Source organism: Mercenaria mercenaria, chromosome 3 (genome assembly GCF_021730395.1).
Source record: "Mercenaria mercenaria strain notata chromosome 3, MADL_Memer_1, whole genome shotgun sequence".
Classification (NCBI taxonomy): Eukaryota; Metazoa; Mollusca; class Bivalvia; order Venerida; family Veneridae; genus Mercenaria; species Mercenaria mercenaria.
The window spans coordinates 87,955,090-87,976,304 of NC_069363.1; the positions used below are offsets into that span (position 1 = coordinate 87,955,090).

General features: G+C 35.6%; 1 protein-coding gene across 2 annotated transcripts in view; it reads left to right on the top strand.

Moving 5' to 3' along the window:
- The window catches only part of LOC123524131 (uncharacterized), a 41,581-nt gene extending 20,469 nt beyond the window's left edge, over positions 1-21,112 (top strand). Inside the window, exons 19-34 of one of the 2 annotated variants that reach the window (XM_053539186.1) lie at positions 402-570; positions 2,145-2,306; positions 2,625-2,813; positions 3,766-3,882; positions 4,301-4,321; positions 5,609-5,749; positions 6,431-6,701; positions 7,058-7,184; positions 7,989-8,160; positions 8,880-8,992; positions 9,812-9,989; positions 13,298-13,363; positions 14,039-14,206; positions 15,812-15,978; positions 16,452-16,599; positions 17,524-21,112. In XM_053539186.1, the coding sequence (XP_053395161.1) occupies positions 402-570; positions 2,145-2,306; positions 2,625-2,813; positions 3,766-3,882; positions 4,301-4,321; positions 5,609-5,749; positions 6,431-6,701; positions 7,058-7,184; positions 7,989-8,160; positions 8,880-8,992; positions 9,812-9,989; positions 13,298-13,363; positions 14,039-14,206; positions 15,812-15,978; positions 16,452-16,599; positions 17,524-17,639 (2,325 nt within the window). In that variant the 3' untranslated portion in view covers positions 17,640-21,112. The remainder of the gene's footprint in view (positions 1-401; positions 571-2,144; positions 2,307-2,624; positions 2,814-3,765; positions 3,883-4,300; positions 4,322-5,608; positions 5,750-6,430; positions 6,702-7,057; positions 7,185-7,988; positions 8,161-8,879; positions 8,993-9,811; positions 9,990-13,297; positions 13,364-14,038; positions 14,207-15,811; positions 15,979-16,451; positions 16,600-17,523) is intronic. The other variant, XM_053539188.1, reaches the window with a different exon arrangement.
- The last annotated feature ends 103 nt before the right edge of the window (positions 21,113-21,215 follow it).

The following is a 21,215-nucleotide window of genomic DNA, read 5'->3' on the forward strand; positions in this document are numbered from 1 at the left end:
ACTCAACAAAATTCGAAATGAATTACTATGTATATAAATACTACTGCTAAATATTTGATATACATTTTAGCAAAATGAGTACAAAGTGCTTTTTAACTGTGGCCCTGTTCTGATAGCTTCTGTGCTTGTTTGTGTAAGAATGTATCTTATTCCAACAGCGTTATCCATTAGAGAGCTAATTATCTTTCAGTTTGTGTGATTTTAATGAATGAATAGAATTACAACGTCTTTGCTAGATACCTTTTGTAGGAAACACCAATAAGCTTCTGCAGTTAAAGCGAACTCTTGGGTCTGTTTATACGTACCAAGTTTTGTTTTTGATCATTGTTGCATGAGAGAGGAAATTTTCTACATATTAGTATACCAAAACTTGTTTCTAATTACACTGTACCGCCTTGCAGAGTACAGAGGAGTTTCTGAAAAAATGTCGCCAGTTTTCCGTGCCAAGCATTCTGCCGGACAAAAGAATCCTTACCCAACCTGGAGGACAGTTGTTACATTCTATGGCTGGACACAAAGGAGATGTATTGTCACTGGACTTGACCACAGACAGTAAAATGGCTCTCACTTGTAAGTGCATTTATGGGCTGATTTAGTAATTTGTTCAACAACTATCTACCGTATGAATTGTGATGTTTTTGTCATTTTTGTACCTTCCTTCTGCCTGCCCCTAGCCAAAGAGAAGCACGATGACAAAATATCCACACAATAAGATTATATAGTTGTGATAACAAAGCACAACAGAATGAAAATGGTACGAGTTAACTTGTAGTTTTTCATTCCTGCGAAAACCATAGCAAGTGCTTTTTATCTTATTTTCGCATGGCGTTCAAACGACAAACGGTCACGAACAAAAAATCACACTTATAAAGGCAAGCGTTTACATTTGTGTTGATATAATCTCATACTCAGCCAGTCAAAACAAAATAAGAAATGACACTTTCTCCGCATACAACAAATTACTTGACGATCAGTTGAACCCTTAATCTTCCTTACTTTTGCTAGTTAAGAATGTCCCGTTTCTATTTATTTTGAGCAGAACGTTGTGTTTATACATGCACTTTTTAAAGCTGGTTTATATCAACACAATTTTTGTCACGTGACTTGCTATTGTTATGTAATTGTAATTCATGTATATGTCCACATGGGACTATGGCCTATTGAATCTGAAATAAAATCTTCTTCTTCTTCTTCATATTTGTAGAAATATAGCAATTTAGTAAGAACTTTTCGAATTCCATATTAGGTTTCAAAAGTACTTTTTTAAATATTTTGTTTCATGGACGTACTATTGATCAGGGGACGGCAACGTTTATTATGTTAATCATGTCTATTATGTCATATTAAATCATTTATGGCAATGAAAGAATGTTCGAAATCGGTCGAAGAATGAGGAAGAAAAAGAAAAGCAATCAACCTTTGATAAAATTGCAGACGTTTTGTTGCCACTGCAACATGGAAGATAAAATTTATGTTAGACGTTTATTTCAACTGTCTTTAATTCTGAGTGTATATTTCTCTATTTTGTTCCGTTTAGTTCGACAGAAATAATCATACATTACATCTTAAACTCAGCAAAATAAATAAAAAATATTTTAAACGGTTATTTGCTAAAACGTATAATTCGCTAAAATGTAATTCAATTGTATGTATTTACTGTATGACTAATAACGCTATTTAAAATGGTTAGCCGTTCTCTTAACTTTCAAGGGTGCCTCCGTGGCCGAGTGGTTAAGGTCACTGACTTCAAATCACTTACCCCTCATCGATGTGGGTTCGTGCCTTACTCGGGGCGTTGAATTCTTCATGTGAGGAAGCCATCCAGCTGGCTTACGGAAGGTTGGTGGTTCTACCCAGGTGCCCACTCGTGATGAAATAATGCACGGATGGGCCCCCGGGGTCTTCCTCCACCATCAAAGCTGGAAAGTCGCCATATGACCTCTATTTGTGTCGGTGCGACGTTAAACCCAACAAAATAAAATAAATTACTTTCAAACTGCCATACCTTTTTCGATTGTCGTCCGATTTTAAAACTCTTCTGTCTGGTATGAAACACTTAACAAAGGCTTTTATATAAAATGAGCTTTTCAATAAGCATTCTTTCCCTTTACGATATGTCTTCACTATATATATAATAACCATAGGTTCTGACGATGGTTCTATTCGGTTATGGAGTGTGGAATCAGGTCAACAGGTTCATGTTTATGACGGACTCGGCAAAGTTTCACGTGCACGTTTCTGTTATCACGATACATGTATACTCATTGATATGAATAAGAAACTGACTATTCGAGCTACAAAAACAGGTGTGATTTAAATTCATATATATTAGCAACTACAGCGAGCAACATGAAATAGATTTAAGCCATTAAATTTTGACGTTGACAATACAAGTTAATTAAACTGAACGTTACTCATACACAGGCTTTATCTCTACGCGGGATTCTCAAAAAGATTTAACGAACAAGCACTTTTGTTCGTTTTCGATAGTTTAACACCATTCAAAATAATCATGTCTTTTATGGTAATACAATAAAATGATCTTTTATGGGAAAGTTATAATTATTTTTATGTACGATCAATTTTATACTAAAATTAACTATTCACTTTTCTGTTTTCGACAGGAGAGAAAATATTCGACATAAACTCTGTGACAGACGATTGTCCGTCGTGTTTGTGTGGGGACGACAAAACCCTTCTTGTGGTGTTCAAGGAACACTCTGGTTTAGTGTACGACTTAAAGGACGGTGTTCAACAGTTCAGTGTTCTACTGTCAGAAGAATTTGAGTTTAAATTTCCAGGATTTGCTTCTGGTAAGTTAATAACTACTTTTTTTTAAATCAGTTAAAGATATCGTATTAGTACCTTGATATGCAATATTTTATTCTGCTCAAGTGGATTTTGCTAGGCCTGGATTATATGAGGCGCATGCGCCAAGTGTCGTTCGGTCTGGCAAAATCCACCAGAGGCCATGCAAGACTGCAAATGAAGTTACTGCTTTAATGACCCTTAAAAATATACCTTTCTCTGCTCTATTAAATCAGCAAAATGGATTAATATATTAAGCAAATATGACTGAAAATTTGTTTGAAACAATGACCTTTATGACGCATGGAACGTCGCAACTTAAACGAGTAGTCCCTCCATTAAATATGTTTCCGTTTCTGTCTGGAGTTGACTACAGGGTTCTATATTCATAAATAAAGTACACGCTGTATTCAAAAATGTGTAGATATATGAGCCGTGCCATGGGAAAACCAACATAGTGGGTGTGCGACCAGCATGGATCCAGACCAGCCTGCGCATCCGCGCAGTCTGGTCAGGCTCCATGCTGTTCGCTTTTAAAGCCTATTGGAATTGGAGAAACTGTTAGCGAACAGCATGGATCCTGACGAGACTGCGCGGATGCGCAGGCTGGTCTGGATCCATGCTGGTCGCACACCCACTATGTTGGTTTTCCCATGGCACGGCTCATATAGTAACATTGTCCATCCGCTTTAGCTCACAATAAATACGCAAGTTTACAGATCGCGGGGTCGATATTTAAATGAAGTTAAACCAAGAACTCAGTACAAAAAGACAGAAATCTGAAACTCTTCTCTAAATGAAATTTATAGGTTTTTGAATGCCTCCGCCTATACTCGACTGTTTTCATTTTGTATTCATTTGCCCTTCCGACATTGGTTTTAGCTAGATTTCATACAATTGCCCAACAAAAATCTAGAGGGTTTCCATCAAAAATATATTCTGTTTCTTTTAATAAAGGTTCCAAGAATTTTGCTGCAGTTACAACATCAGATCAGATATATTTGACGGTTTTGGATCTGAAGAAGAAAGATTTTTCGTCGTTATTTCGAGGATTTGAGCCCTTCAAGGACCAAGGTAAATTTTGAAGTGGTATCAATTCTCGTTGTTCCTCAAGATTTTTTTTTGTAATTACGGAAGAGTAGCCTTGGCCTGAAACATTCCCGTCAAAAATGTTACTCCCGTTTTCTTGTTGGATTTAAGAATAACTCCGGTACAACTCATTTCAGTCAAAAACAAACCTTTTCAGAAAACCTTCCCAGCTTATTTTAATGAATGGTTGGCATCATAACTTGCTGGAACTAAGCATTCCGAAGTACCTAACATTTTGGCGGATCCAGAGAGTATTCAACCAACCCGCCACATTTTATTCCCTTAATTTCAAGTAACATTTTCTAAGTTGTAAACCTTATTGGAACCATAAATATACATTGTAGCAAGCCCACTTAGATTTACATGTTAGGTACTAACCTGCTGTATCTTTATGTTGCAAAAGGAACGTGGCTACGTGTGAAAGGTACGTGGGTACAATTCTTACAGGTTTTAACGTGAATATTTGTGTGTCGCTTGAAATAATAGGTTACAGAGAAATTTGTTTTAGTCGCAGAATATGTAACGATCTGAAAAATAATACTGCTTGTTAGATGTTTCTTTCATAAGCAAATCTTAATTAAATTAGCTAGTGGCAAATTAATGTTTTTCGGCGAGGGGTGGCGCTAACGCTTCTCAGTGAGTGGCAAAACTAACGCTCTTAGCGAGTGGCGAAACTTACGTTTCTCAGTGAGTGGTGAAACTAACGTTTCTCAGTGAGTGATGAAACTAACGTTTCTCAGTGAGTAGCAATACTAACGTTTCTCAGAGACTGGCGAAACTAACGTTTCTCAGTGAGTGATGTAACTAACGTTTCTCAGTGAGTAGCAAAACTAACATTTCTCAGTGAGTGGCGAAACTAAAGCTTTTGAGTGAGTAGCAAAACTAACGCTTCTTAACGAGGGGCGAAACTTACGTTTCTCTGTGAGTGGTGAAACTTAAGTTTCACAATGAGTGGCGAAACTAACGTTTTTCAGTGAATGGCGAAACTAACGCTTTTGAGTGAGTGGCGAAACTAACGCTTCTTAGCGAGGGCGAAACTTACGCTTCTCTGTGAGTGGTGAACTAACGTTTCACAATGAGTGGCGAAACTAACATTTCTCAGTGAGTGGTGAAACTAACGCTTCTTAGCGAGTGGCGGAACTTACGTTTCTTAGTGAGTGGTGAAACTAACGTTCCACAGTGAGTGGCGAAACTAACATTTCTCAGTGAGTGGTGAAACTAACGCTTTTGAGTGAGTGGCAAAACTAACGCTTTTAGCGAGTGGTGAAACTTACGTTTCACAGTGAGTGGAATGGCGAAACTAACGTTTCTCAGAGAGTGGTGAAACTAACGCTTCTTGGCAAATGGAGAAACTTACGTTTCAAAGTGAGTGGCGAAACTAACGTTTCTCAGTGAGTGGTGAAACTAACGTTTCTCAGTGAGTGGCGAAACTAACGTTTCTCAGAGAGTGGTGAAACTAACGCTTTTGTGAGTTTTCATATCTTTATTGGATACAATTTAAACTTATCGTTTTGGCATATTGTCGTAACGCACCAACACGCCAGAAAGAAATGGCAGAAATCAGTCACCACACATTTGTCTTTTTCAGCTCTATAACCTTTAATGCATACATTGATATTCAGATAGCATGGCACAAATACTAGTATTCTCCATAACAAGATGATGCAGACATTGCAACATCTTTAGTGACCTAATGTTTCCATTGTTTTAGAACTTGGAGAGGAGTGTCAGTACGAGATTGATGAAATGACAGTCTCTACAGACGAGAAACACGTGATCTACAGCAATATCTATTCTAACGATATTGTCTTCCTGGACTTCAGAGCAAAGAAGAAAACAAAAATTATCAAAGGTAGATAAAGTGTATGAAACTGTTCAGCTTTTGTTTGAATTAAGTCATTTAAAGTTATTTAGTAAGTTTTCAAGGAACCTGACTGTACATGATTCAGATTCTATGAGCTGATAAAACGTCTATCAATACATATTTTGGCGAGGGAATCCAATGTAGCGTTTGTTTATTGAACAGTATTTTAAATATTAAACTAACCTACATAATTATTTGAGCCGTTGAATCTGACTTTGAGCAGTTACAGTCTACAGGTGATTTTTAATTTTTGGAATCCGTGATTACCGCACTAGGTGTATGAGGTTATATAAAGTTTATTTTCTAACCATTTTTATCTACAGAATCTGGATAGTATATTCAGTTTTGAAAATGAATAAAAGGAAAAGTCTCATTCTAATATTGGTCTTAAAAGTAAGTTTTATATCATTGGATCAAGCGTTTAACCATCTTCACAAGGTAAGGGCTAATAATAACTTGATATAATAGAATATTAGAGGTGTTGATGAAATACGATCAGACCTGTCTTAAGCAGCTTTCCTTAAGAGCAATGGAATCTGGCTGTTTATCATAGGTGAATGTTTATTACAAGAAGATAGAAGAACAAAATGTTAGTTTGAGAAGTTAGCCGACAGGCTGCTTAAGACAACTGGCTGCTAAGGCAGGTTGATCTGTATTATATTTTTTCAGGCAATCCGGACGATTACACTCGAAGTCTAAAAAGTTCCTTAGATGGAAAATCTTTGTACTTTGTGAAGGGTGCTTACGTTAATTTCTACGACACTATATCATCAAAATCGAGTGAAGAGCTGGAACACAACGTTGACGTCATCAGTGTATGTACGAATGATATGAAAACAATCGTTACCACAGCGGAAGACTCAAATGTTCGAGTGTGGGACAGAACAAAACAAGTTCAGAAGATAAGTCAAACACCGGCTTTAAATGCTAACAGAATAAGGTAAAGAACTAATATAGTGTTAGGAACTTAACTGTAAACAATGGCAGAAATGATCGCAAAATATAACTCAGTTTACAACCTATAAACCGAAAGCCTATGTTAGTCTAAGCGTAGATTGAAATTTTCTTGTCGCCGTTAATTAAAACCCGCAACATTTCTTGCCATATGTTACATGTGTATTTCTTCATTGTTGTATATAATATTCCTGTTCCAAAAATGTGTACACATGTAAATACTGATACTACATTAATTACATTTACTACACAGATTCAAATTTCTGCTTACACTTGACAATCATCTTGTGAACCGTTTTTAACTATAACAGTTGCAAACATATATCAACAATATATTTGCAGACTGGTGCGGACACATCCTAATTCACGGTACCTGGTTGGGTTTGGATTTAGAACGAGAGAAAATGACAGCCAGTTTTTGTTTGTCTATGACCTTTTCAAACATTGTGCAGTCAGAGAAAAATCACTGGTACCGTCATGTATTGTAGACTATTTTACAACATCACAATTACATAAATTACTGCTAGATTATTAACGATTAAAATAAATATATATTTCTATTCAACCCTTCTCATGCTTGACACGATTGATTATGCCTTTGCGACCAGTGTAGATCATGATCAGCTTGCACATCTGTGCAGTCGGATTAAGATCTGCACTGTCCGCCTTTCAGTCAATATCATTTTGGTAAGCACCCCTTTTAACAGTTAATGGTACTGTCCAAATTGAAAGATGGACACATTCATTATAGAAATTCAGCAGGGTTAGGGTTAAGGAAGGAAATGTTTGGATTTGTAGCAGTTTGAAGCATTTCTATGATGAATAAGCGGTGATGCCTGTATGCACATATAAATCATTTAAGAAAACGTGGCCCTTGGACAGACAGATAAACATGCTTTTATTATCTGTTTTCGATCAAACATTACTGTTAATAATCTGTTAGTAAATATGTTAATATTTTTTTCAGAAGTAATTAATTCACTAATATTAAGTAATGAACGTGTTTATACTTATCTGCTGATCTGCCACTTTCTCCTAAACGACTAGTGTATCCAATAACTGCTGTCAAAGGGACATAACTCATCGAATGCAATCAAAGGCTTAGTTCCGATCATTTCTCATGTATTTAAAATTAAGAGTTTTTTCCCGATTAATTGTCGTATTTAACAGAAAGCCGCTATACGCAAGTTCCGTAAGGCGGTTTTCACTTAACACCGAGGTACATACCATGATGTTATATCGATTCGTTTTGTACATTCTGTTATTTCTGTAGGATAGCTCAATATTCCATATGGAAGTGCTGAACGACAAAGAACTGTTGATAGTGCATGATGTAATCCAGAAACTGAAAGTGGTGGACCTAGACACGTTACAAGTTACCAGAGAATTTCAGGGCTTTCTTCCCAGCAGGAAATGGATTTTCAAATGTATCGAAAAGCGTGGCGGTAGGGGACTTTGATTAATTTATAACATAGAAGGTGGTTTTGTTACAAACACGGCGTGACAAAACTATCTTTCTGTAAAGATATTTGAGCCGCGCCATGAGAAAACCAACATAGTGCATTTGCGATCAGCATGGATCCAGACCAGCCTGCGCATCCACGCAATCTGGTCAGGATCAATGCTGTTCGCTAACGGGTTCTCTAATTGCAATAGTCTTTGAAAGCGAACAGTATGGATCCTGACCAGACTGCGCGGATGCGCAGGCTGGTCTAGATCCGTGCTGGTCGCAAATGCATTATCATTATGTTGGTTTTCTCATGGCGCGGCTTATTTTACCTTTTCTTGAGCAAGGTATCATTGGCACCTTAAATGGATTCGGTTTTAATAGAATCATGCTTTAAATTCATCCGAACGGTTTTGGAAGCTCTTTTTATGAATTTAGATTGTTTATTTTTCTAAGAGGTGATTTTAAAATAATTCTCGTAAAAGTGATAAAAAATGACTTCGACGATATTAAACTTACATATTGTAGAACTTGTCATCTGTTTCAGTGGCACATTTAAACATGTCAAACATATATACTACAGTGAAACCTGTATTGAGCAGGCAGCCACGGGAGTCACACGGTCTGAAGGCAGGTGGTTAAGTCAAATTGCTGCTCAGCACAGGTGTCTGCTAAAGCAGTTTCAGCTGGTTTTGAACTGGTATGTTATCATTTCAGAAATAGCATGTCTCAGCTTCGGACGCCATAATGTGAAAGTTTATAACAGCAACACAGGCAAAACATCAGCTATTCTTGAGACCAAACAACAGTCGAAACTGGACGGATTTTGTGTAAGAAGCAGATTATATATTATGCAGTAATTAAAAAGTTTATCTATTGTTGCGCTATTATTGTCAGCACATGTTTGCTTTTAAAAGCACGGTCGCCTCTTTCCTCTAAAGAATGACCACCTCAAACGTAGTAAAAGGTACTGCTAGCCCCTCCCCCCCCCCCTCTTTTTTCGGTACTCAGTATTTAATAGGAGTGTACAAGAGGGGGAGATATCTGTTAATGGACATAATAGATTTGAAGATCGTGTTGTCTGTGCTGTTTGTCATGTGGGACTTTCAATAGTGAGTGCCTTTACTTTTACCGCTCACTAATTGCGACGGTTAGGTATAGTGGATAAACATTTAATCAAAAAAGCAGATTTTTCATTTATGTGCCTTTGATTATCTTCACCTTTTTGTAAACTTACAGAGAGTTCTGTTTATCATAGTGCTAAACATATTTATTTTAAAGCACTGTAAACATGGCAAAAATAGACTTAATGATTCCTAACAAATCGAATATTTTTGCCATACTGCTAGGCGACTCGTTCACATTGTAGGGAATAAATAAGAGCAGGTGTCCCTTCGGATCTTATTTCAAACATGTTAGGTGGGTAGGAACAACTGCCAGTCTTGTAAATGTATCTGTCAGTGAACGCCTCACTGAGTGCATACAAAAAATAATTAAGACACAGTTAAAAGAACAATTCCTGGTCGTTAATATGTTACAGAATGTAATACCCTAAACAAGGAAAACTGTACTTTTATCAGGTGAGAATCCTGAGCGTTAATATGTAACAGAAGGTAATACCCTTAACAAGGAAATCTATACTTTATCAGGTGAGCAGAGATGGGAAGTCGTTGGCAGCGTGGTGCGAGAACACCAGTCAAGTGTTTGTATTCGACCTGCAGCAGAGAAAACTATTGCACAAGATAAAATCAGCAAAGACGGCCATGTTTGATGAAGACCAGATAATGCTAACACCAGACAGCAAGTTCTTGCTATTCAAAGTTGAAGGTATAATATAAGACTGAACAAATTATAAAAAAAGTCTTCAAAATCTTTTAAGAAAGTCAGTGGTGATAAACCAACAAACAAATCATACCTATAAACAAGGATTCAGTGGTATGTATTGATTAAAAAGCAAAAGAATCGGCATGATAAATTAAAGTAATGTTATAAAGATACAATAAACAACGATACTTTTGATTTTAATTCTCACAATCGGCCATTGATTTTCAAAAACTATGGACAGTTGTTTGCAAGACTGTGATCAATCGATAGTATTTATAAATTTTGAAAATGTTAAGTATTAAAGTGCACATGTGTTACACAGACACTTAGGTTTAAGTACAAATACTTACAAAAATAGTGAACTTGGTTACGCAAGACGTTGTTGTTGTACGAGGTTTAAAAAAGACTTAAATTTCAAACGATATTCTCGCAAAATTAGGTATTTTATGATTTTTATATCTAAATTTACACACTGTTTTAGCAAGCTCCAAAGGTAAACATTGAAATTGTTTTCATATAGAATTTCCTTAGATCTTGAAAAACTTATTACCATTTTAGATAACTTGTTCTGTATGCAAAGAACTTGTCTGGCTACCGAATGTATAATCTTTTTTAAATTGTTCTAAACATATCCTCTTTATCGCTTTTTCTACCTCAACTAACTCTTTTAGCTCTGTTACAAGTATTAATCTGATCACCTCGCGTGTTTTCAGAAGAACAGGAGCATAACTATACAAAGTTTGTATAGGAGTTATACCCTGCTAATAAATACAGACTTAATTCAAAGGCCAGATAACGATAGAAGCTATATCTAAAACCATAGCTCTTTTTTATGAACACATAGGCGTAATATGTTCTCTTAACTAACACGCCTTCAGTTTTACAACACATCTGTGTAAAGCAGTATATAATTGAGAAAGAAACAAGTGGTAGAATATAACCAATCTCATACACAAGTGGGACTGCCTTCTTGTGGTACTTGCTGCGGTTTTATATTACTTTTCTTTTGCAGATACTGGGAGTATTGGAAAATAAATTGTTCGTTTGTTTTGGATTTAACACCGTAATACTGTTGAAAAACGGCGTTAAACCCAAATTCTAACATGGCTCAAATTGATTTCCAGTTAAACAAAGAAGAAAATCAAACGCAATATATCCTGCGATAAACAACGGTTGACGCACGGACCGGTAAGAGAGCATTATGACGTCAATTTTGACGTCATATAGCCGCCTGACGTCCGATACTTTACTCCTCGCGTAAATGAATTCCAGCATAACATTTATTGAAATATATCAACGTGCATGTCAGAATGAAAACAATCAAGGCCTTCTTGTGATTTATCGTCTAATTTACCACGGTTCATCGTTCAGATGCTTCAGTATTTAACCACTCGGGCTAACGCCCTCGTGGTTCAATTCCTACGCATCTGAACTCTGAACAGTGGTAAATCAGACTATAAACAACGCGAAGGCCTTGATTATTTGTTAAACAAACAAACAAATCACACGAATCTTCATAATATTTGCATATGGCCATGCACCTTATACACGAAATTTAAATAGAGGCGTGTCAACCTAATCAGTCATAAGTTAGCATTGTCCAATCACAGTTGATAATTACTATGAGACACGGCCATGCTCCAACCCTAAAATATTTATTCTGTTTTGCTAGTTCTGTGCTTATTTTCTTTTTTCCACCACTCTCTCTCCCTCTGTAGGTGTATTTTGTTTCTTGTTTAATTTAACACTATCATTTTATGGTATGAATTATTACAATTATGACAAACTTTCAGAATGATGTTGTTTTTTCATAAAGTGCTTGAATGCTCTCTTTTGTTGTGTACTTTTTGCACTTAGTTAATAAAAGTCAGTAATTCAACGCACTAAAATAACTTAGTTCAATATATTTACATTCACTCAGTATTTTTTGTAGAAAAAAAAACCCAAAAACTTTTATTTCGTATAAACCTCATTGACGTAACGATTGCACGCGCAATCTGACGCCATTTACAAAAGAATATTATTAAGTAGCCAAAAGGGTAAAAATCAAACTTGAATCGACACAGCTATATAGGAACTGTATTTTTATTGGAAAGCGAATTACAATTCAACGTGGTAAGGTCTTTTTGGCTGTTCTGTTTAGATGTTGAAAAGATCGATAGCCTGTCATTTATTTCGTTTTTCTGGTACATGTCCTCATGGAAAACAAACCGCCTTTTTTGTCGTAAGCTACGGTAAAAATGAAAATATAAGAATTGAATGCTATTTTGCTGTGCGTTTAGGCTACATGGGTATAAACCACATTGGGACTTCTTGCAAATTATCCAAAAATCACTAGATCGCGATCCACGGATTTTCATGACGTTCTAGTGTGGTTTATACCCGTATAAATGCAAAAATAGCATTCAGTTCTTAAATGAACACACATAATGGTCATATTTCTATGACTACTCAGAAATGTATGCATCTGTTTAGTGTTGATAATCTTTGTTAGGCTTGGCACCGAGGAAAACAGTGAGTTATTTGTATAGGTTAGTGTTTATTAATGTGTATTTACAAAGTTTAATCAGCTATGAGCGGCGCAGCCGCGAGGCTGATTAAATTTTGTAAATGCACATTAATAAACACTAACCTACTTACATGTACTTAGTGTTTGAAATTATTTTTTGTTTCCAGATGACGTCAGAGTGAATAAAATCAAAAACACACCTCTTGTCCCTTCTATACACATGACTAACCTGATTAATAAGCAACTGCAAGTTAATGCTGATTTACTAAAATAAATTTCCTGAAAATTTGAAAAGTACTGCAATGCAGTTGGACAAAAAATAATTTCAAGCACTAATATTCCTTCGACAACGATTGGAAGATTACCCTAAACTTATAAGAACATGACTCTGAGCATTCAAAGGAATAGGTCCTTGGAAATGAAAACGAGCACCATGATTTTCATACAGCTTGTTAGTATTTGATATGATAAAAATACTCTTTTTTTTCTGTTCAGCATGTAAACGCAGCTGCACATAATACTCGCAGAGAGGAGCGCTGCAGTATAAATAGATAGATAGATAGATAGATAGTACTTTACTTTTAATTTGCAGTCGAAGAGGCAAGTGGTATTGTAAACGTCTTGTTTTTGCCTTGCAAAGTGCGTTTATTATGCCGAAATACAAAGTATGATAAAAGTAGAACAGTTAGTATTTGGGAGAAATAGGTTAGTTTACGATCGCCTTCAAATATAGTTAGTACCCTAATTATTAAAGAAGACGAGTGTTAATGTTTTGTAAAGGAACGATCCTAATTTATTATAGGAGTACCTGTGAAGTCAAGGAAAAGTGAAGAAGAGGTGTATATTGAAGTGTGGGACGTTCAGAAAGGTGACTAATTTGATGGTTAAAATATCGTGCTAAATATTTTCCTTAATTAGCTTTAATCCTAATGGCAACTATTTTTCAAGTCCTTTGTCAGGTCATGTTAAATGAAAATGACTATTACATTTTGTTTTAGTGTGTTTCGAACTACATCGACCTGGGGACTTTTCAAGCTTTTGACGGTGGAAGAAGACGCCAGATGCCCCTCTAAGCATTATTTCCGGCTTTGACGGGCACCTTAGTTGAACTAACGATCTTCTATAAGCCAGAAATTTTCTACACCTAAAGCGAGATTTCAAACCACATTGGTTAGGGAAAAGTGGTCGTAACCACACGGTCACGGAGGGTCACTTCGATCATAATTGAAAGTGATACGTTCGTCTGTCTTAATCCTAAATGTGAGCGCGCACATGAGAGTGTATGTTCTCGGTCCCTACTGTCCAATTGCCAGCTCTGTGCTAGAATATGATAATAGCTCCAGAACACAGTTACCAATCACAGTTACCGGTCGCAGTTACAATGATGTTAAGTGCAATTTAATGACAATTAAGTGACAGGTAATGTAAATATCAGTCGATCCTTATCTAGGGTATGTCAGAAATGTACATACCCCAAATGGAAAACTATAGCAGCATATCAATATATATAATTATTATAAAATTCGTACTAAATTTGTTACAGGATCGAAAGTATCAGACTTACTGGACATTGAGTATCACAACAAGTACCACTCGGAGAAAGAGAAAACCGGAAGTTCATCATCTGCGGATACATTCGAAATTTTGAACAATAAAACGGTCCTGGTTGCGCATGATGACTTCATCCTCAGGGTGTTTGACATTGGATCGGGTGAGGAATTAATATTTTAAGCAAATTCAATACAATATTAAGTAACTACTTAGTATTTGTGCGGTCGATTTTTACTGGACAATTACTTAAACCCCTACAATCTAAAATGGCTCGATTTTATTGCCAGTTAAACAAAGAATAAAATAAAGCTAACGGTAAACTCGCGGACCGGTAAGAGAACAATATTACGTCAAGTTTGACGTAGTTACGGATTGGCGCATGATGTCCGGTTTATTACTAATCGAATAAATGAAGATCATGATATATTTTTATCATCTAGTTCAACTGAGCTTGTAAAATCGAAAACAACAATTGCCTTTTTTGTGGTTGATCGTCTAATTTACCACGGTGCTTAGATATTTAACCAGTTTTATTCCTGCGCATCTGAACTTTGTTCCGTGATTAAAACAGGCAACAAACCGCTTGAAGGCTTTTACTATTTGATAATTGATTAATCGTAACGTTTAAGTGTGTAGCGTTTATGCGAGTGTCACCAAAAGACAACACTATATTCTAAAATAGTGCCGATAACACATCTAAACATTTTAGTTTGATTTATGGTATAATTGTATATAATTATTACATTCCAGCAAAAATGAATTTTGAAATGTTTCCGTAAAAATTTCCATACATTGAATATGTAATAACGTTTTCCACAATTATGTGAACCACACTTTTAAAAGATCGTCTGGAATATTTTTTACTATGTAAATCCAATAGGTACTGGCTGGACTTTGTTTTTACGATCGTAATATATTTGTAAAACTGATACCGCAGTCTAGACATTTCTTGCAATGATTCGTTTAATTCATTATTTTGATACAAAATAATGAAATATTCTCTGGAGGCGTATTTATAATTGATGTTACCGTCTAGGAACATTTCATTCTCATCCATCAGAGGTTCGTCAAAATCCCGAGACGAACCTCTGATTTATTTCCATCGTTTACTTGGTGAGCATGCGCACTCGTAATTACTATCGCGAGTGGTTTCAGCCAATCATTGTTCGCCATTATTTGGAACTCCGAATTGAAACTTCAAAAAATATGTAAACAAGATACTTGCTTACGATGGATAAAGGCTGTATTCCATGATTGCGATAAATAAAGATTTATTCCAGTAATTCGACGGTAAGAGATTTACATCAAGAAATAATAATATCCGTCGTAAATGGACATGGTATTCCCTCGATAATATGGAAAGGACGCGGTCACGCTTTTCACGGACGATTTTGATTGGTTCGCTACGATTTGTCGCGAAACGACGCTGATTGGCTGAAACGTTTTACCTGTAATGTAACCAAACCATAAATATCGGCGAAATGTGCCAGAGGTTCACCCGGGGAACCACGGTAGACCTCTGGTATGCGAGAATGGGAACATTTTTGCAGATGCAGGAAAAACACACATTTTATTATCATAATATATATAAATCGTCGCCTGAGAACTGCATTGACATAAATAATCACTTGTCAAGATTTTGCACAGAAATGACGATATGTTACAAAACATCCGCAGTTTAACAAGGAACATTTTTATTCTATTCAAAAGCTTTGAACTATGTTGTTGTTATTGCAATTTACGCACTTTACGCTTTATTTCACAGGAAACATTTTGCAGCGACTTTTCGGTCATTCGACTTGTACAGAGATTGTATATTCACCGGAAAATCCGTACATTCTCAGTTTTGGGAGCTGGTCTGAGGAAATGTCGTTACGGCTGTGGGACAAATCAGACTACTCTTGTGTGGCATCTTATACCTTAGACAAAACGGTAATTTCGTAAATAAACTCATCTTGACCGCCACACGATAGATAAGCAAACAGCTATTTAGTGGTTTCAATTTATCACATTTACTTCCCCTTAGCTATTCATGTCATTATTAAATTGTTTAGCTGACATAATGTACTATTTCCTCACATTTTTTGTTCAGTTTGTCACAGGAATCATGTGACTTCACATGATAGTACACACGGAAACCAACGGATGCCGTTTCTCTCGGTTCGTCAAGGAACCTGCCTTCAGCATAGCATGTAACTTACCGCACTGTTGCGATTTCAAAGTCTGAACGTATGTAACATTCGTGGTATAGTATACATTCTGTATAAAACTAATCTCAAACACATTTGTATGACCACTCTGTGTAAGAACTATAAGGACTACTTTATAGAAGTAGGCTATTTGCCGTTCTTGAGTCTACGTCGAAGCTCAAGACTTTTAAGCGGGCCCTGTACTTTTATTTTCAGATTACAAACCTTGGATTCAGCGCTGACAGAAAATTCATTCTAGCAACCATGGGAAAACCCGCGGAAATAGTAACTTGGAAGTTTAGCCACTTTAAGCAAGACTTTACTGTCAAGGAAAATGATTATCCAGAAATGTTTAAAGGACAAGGTAACTGTATTTTTAGAATGTAAACATTGGCCAATATAACTTTCTTAACAACAGGAGAAATTAGCTGATAGTCGGTCATTAATACAGGAGTATGGCTAGTGTTTATTTTTAGTCATTAAGTTATGTCCTATGGCGACTTTTTGTGATACTCACAAGTGCATTATATCAGACACGGAGAAATGCTTGGGTTTCCACTGGCATTCTAATCTGGACGTTTTACATCGACTACCCCGAGCGCAGCTTGCGTTTCAAGTAATTCGTAGCCACTTGGAAACGGAGGGCACCTCAAGAAATTAATATATATGATTTGCTTGTTACACTGAAAACATTTTCTTAGAATAGAATAGCTTCGTCTTTAGATCTGTCTTCAGTCACTATCACTGAGCGAGTTAAGCTATGGTTAACTCTAGTTACTACTTATCATACCTTCCAAGCAGAAGAGCTGAATTGTACCACCTTAGCTCTGATGCAGGGCTGACTAGTGCCCAACTGTATTTCCTATTGCATTGGGCGAGTTCAGCTCAGCGGCTAGGGTTAAATCTAGCTGCTACTTATCGTACATTCAGAAGAGCTGAACTCTTCCAAATTTTCCCCGAGGCAAGGATGACTGGTGCCCAGGTGTATTTCTTGTATCGTTTTGCGAGTTCAGCTTAGCGGCTATGGTTAGCTCTAGCTACTACTTTCTACGCCTTCCCGTCGGAAATGCTGAACTCTACCAACTCTGCTCTGGGGCAAGGTTGACAGGCGACTGGTTGTATTTCCTCTATTATTGTGTGAGTTCAGCCCGCGGCCTATGGTTAACTCTAGTTAATTTGTATCATGCCTTCCAGGCAGAGGAGCTGAACTCCACCAACTCTGCTGTGAAGCAGGGTTGACTGGTGTCCGGTCATTTTTTCTCTCTCATTAATTTTCAACATTTTACAGGTACAAAAGATTACCTTGATCTTGTTCCTGAAGAAGATGATCTTCAAGTTGACCCAAATGACCCTGACAAGGATATGGAAGAAAACAGTTCAGATGACGACGATGATTTTGTGTAGAAAACGAAGAATAAGATACTTGAAGGCTTAGTAGATATTATAGATAAGTCGAATAAAAGCCATTGAGTGAATTACTTATTATAGACTCACAGCTTGACATTTGCATTAATGCAAAAGGGAACATGACCAAAAAATATGCAAGGCTGTATCAAATATTAAGTGATGTTGATTTTGGTAGTAATTCGTTTTCAACATTAAGACCACAGTTTTTACATTGATTCTTAAGAAATATTATGTCAGTAAGTTTTTATCAAAATAATTCGAAAGTTCTTTTCTGGAATAATTGATAGGTGATTCATACGCTTATGGACGGTGTGTCGGTAAATCCATAAGCATGTCTCTGTGATAACAGAAAAGTATTTTATAATTTATAAGCATCACTGCACGATAACTATGCAACTTTACTGATATTTATTTAAAGGGGAAACCTTCAGATTAACGCCAAAATCATAACTTCAAGAAATTATGAAAATATCATAATTTTCAGAAATCATGAAAATATCGGTGCAGTACTTAGAATCATAAGTCAGTTAAATGTAAGCTGATATTCTACAAATAACATCTAAAGTATACCTAGATCTAAATTCCTGCTCTATTTGAATAATACTTTAATTTGTTAACTTCGTGAATCGCTCGTTAAATCTTAACATATATATGTCATTGAATCACATGTTTTCAATAATGAAAAAATCATGTTTAAATCTCGAATATAACATAATTCGTCCAGCTTGTCAGAAGGAAGTCAAGCGTTGTATTTTCTGCAATAAACAACCATAGATATACGGACCGGGAAGATAATATGATGACGACAATTATGACGTCAAACGTCCAATTCACTACTACTCAGATAAATAAAATTGATCGTTATTGTTGTAATATTTCAATGAGTATATTACTTACAGGATAGAAATATTAACAAAATGACATTAATCTGGAGGCATTCCCCTTTAATTATGCTTAATATAAATTTTATATAGATTATTCTATTTTTGATATTTATATACATCTTGCTTCCGTCCTTTTAATTTAAATTTTGTAAAATTCTTGCCATTTTTCTTATTGTGTTAAAATTGGGATTTCCACACGGACATTGACATAACCTTTTATTTTAGTCTTCAATACAAAATATAAACAATCTAGTATACTGAACATACCTTTATCGCATTAATTTCTCGGTGTTGTATTTTAGGCATACTGATAAGCTGAGTTTATATTAATTTCTATTGTACGAAAATTGTAACTCTATTTTGTGTCGTTTAACATATGTTACAGTATTACTTGATTCCTCCTAAAAATGACCAGTCCGTATTTTATGTTCACTACCCATGATTTATTGGACTAAAGTTAAAATCTGAGAAAATAACGAACTGAAATTTATTTCCAAACAGTTATTGAATGACTTGCCGGTTAATAGTTCCTTAAGTCCAAAAGACCGAGGTTTTATTCAGTAGCTATTATTTCACTACATAGATAACTTACAAAGTTGTTTTCCTTATTTAAAAAAGAATCAGCCTAGCCGTCTTGTGTATGTCATTTTGACTATTGACTAGCAAGCATTTCAATGTGTTTTACTTCTTGACATCAGAAATATTTTTTTCCATATTTTTTAACGTCAATTATATAAAAGTCATATAACAGTAAATGGTATTACCCATTGATGAGTATAATAAATTCATTTGATGAGAAACAAGCTTAAAATGATTACTCATGTTTTGTTTTCCTTTTTTTTTTTGTTATCTTTTTTAGTGATGTGTTTTGTTACTTTTTTCTTATTTTTCTTTAAATTAAAAATTCAAACGAATAATGTCAGTAAGTGCTCTTTTTAACCATGTTTATTTCGGTTTTGTTATTATATCTAGTTTTCTGTTCCAGTACTTTATTGTCCCTGCATGTGCACATAACTGAAACCAGAGATAAGAAAAGAATTGACACAAATGTATGTTGTCAAAATAAGAGAATCTGATGATAATTGCCATGTTTTCATGTGAGGCCTTATTTAAATATCAGTTTTATTTATTCATTTTTAGCTCGTCTAATTTTTGAAAAAAATGTCTACGAGGTATTGTCGTCACTTGATCGTCGGCGTCGGTGTCGGTGTTGGCGTTGGTTTAAATTTTTGTTTAGGTCCTCCTTTTCTCAAACACTGTAAAAGTACAGCTTTTAAACTTTGCACACTTGTTAACCATCATTAGGGGACTATGTTAGCCAAGAACCATAACTCTGGTATGCATTTTGTTTAGAATTATGGCCCTTTTTGTACTTAGAAAATTTGAGTTTTCTTGGTTAAATTTTGTGTTTAGGTCCACAGTTCTCAAAAATTATAAGAGTCACAGCTTTGAAACTTTTTCCACATTACCATGTTTAGGGAACTATATAGGCAAAAAATCAAAACACTGGTATGCATTTTTTTTTGCGAATAATGGCCTTTTTGTACTATGAAAATTTGAGATTCTTGATTAAAAATTTTCTTTATGTCTATCTTTTCTCAAAAACTATAAGAGCTACAGCTTTAAAACTGCACACTTGGTTATCACCATTAGGGAATTATGCCAAGACCAATAACTCTTATATGCATTTTGACAGAACTACGGTCCTTTTTGTACTTAGAAAATTTGATTTATTGGTTAATTTTTTTGTTTAGGTCCACCTTTTCTCAAAAACTATAAGAGCTAAAGCTTTGAAATTTTGCACTCTTGTTTATCAACATTAGGGAACAATGTAGGTCAAGAACCATAACTCTAACCTGCATTTGTTCAGAATTATGGCCCTTTTTGTACTTAGAAAATCTGAACTATAACTCTTCTTACATTCTGTCCAGCACTTGCAGACGAGCGATGGCACCCATAGTCGGTGCTCTTGTTTTATACTTATTTTGAATTATTTATTATTAAGTAAGTATTATTCAAATATTGAATTACACCTCAACCTATTTAAGAAACATGTATCGGTCAAAAGTAAGGTAGCAATAAACTTACAATAAAATGTTGGTCTATATAATTCTGTAACAGTGCTGGACCGGGGACTTTCACTTTTACTAACTATGTGAGCACAGTCGGTTATATCTTTTATATACGAAAAGTGAAAATACGTTAAATACAAAGTCTGTAATAGATGTACACAGTCTGTCAAATGTGTCTCTTTTCGGGGATCGTGTAGTCGATGTTATTTTACATCAGAATTCAGCTAAAGACAAGAGATTTCGGAGTGACTTACATTCCTGTGGTACCGCGTCCGACCCTCGTGTATTTTGAGCCACGATAATATTATATTTAACAGATGTTCAGATTAACAGTCTGGTACCTCTTTGCTCTAGGTCGTGGAACGTGGAAGGACGGTAAATGTGACAGCTCTTTGAACTTCCGAATTTACTGTCTTATTTCTTAACACAAACTAATTCTGTTTTTTTTCTATACTTTTTTCTTAGTCTATCTCTACATAGGATATCTGATAGTCGGTAATCATTTATCTCTTGTTCATATTGGACATCTTAAAGTCATAGAAGTTCTCCACATTTCACTATGACTTTTTATATTATATCCCCGGTGTCCCTCTGTCCGTCCGTCCGTTAGCAATTTC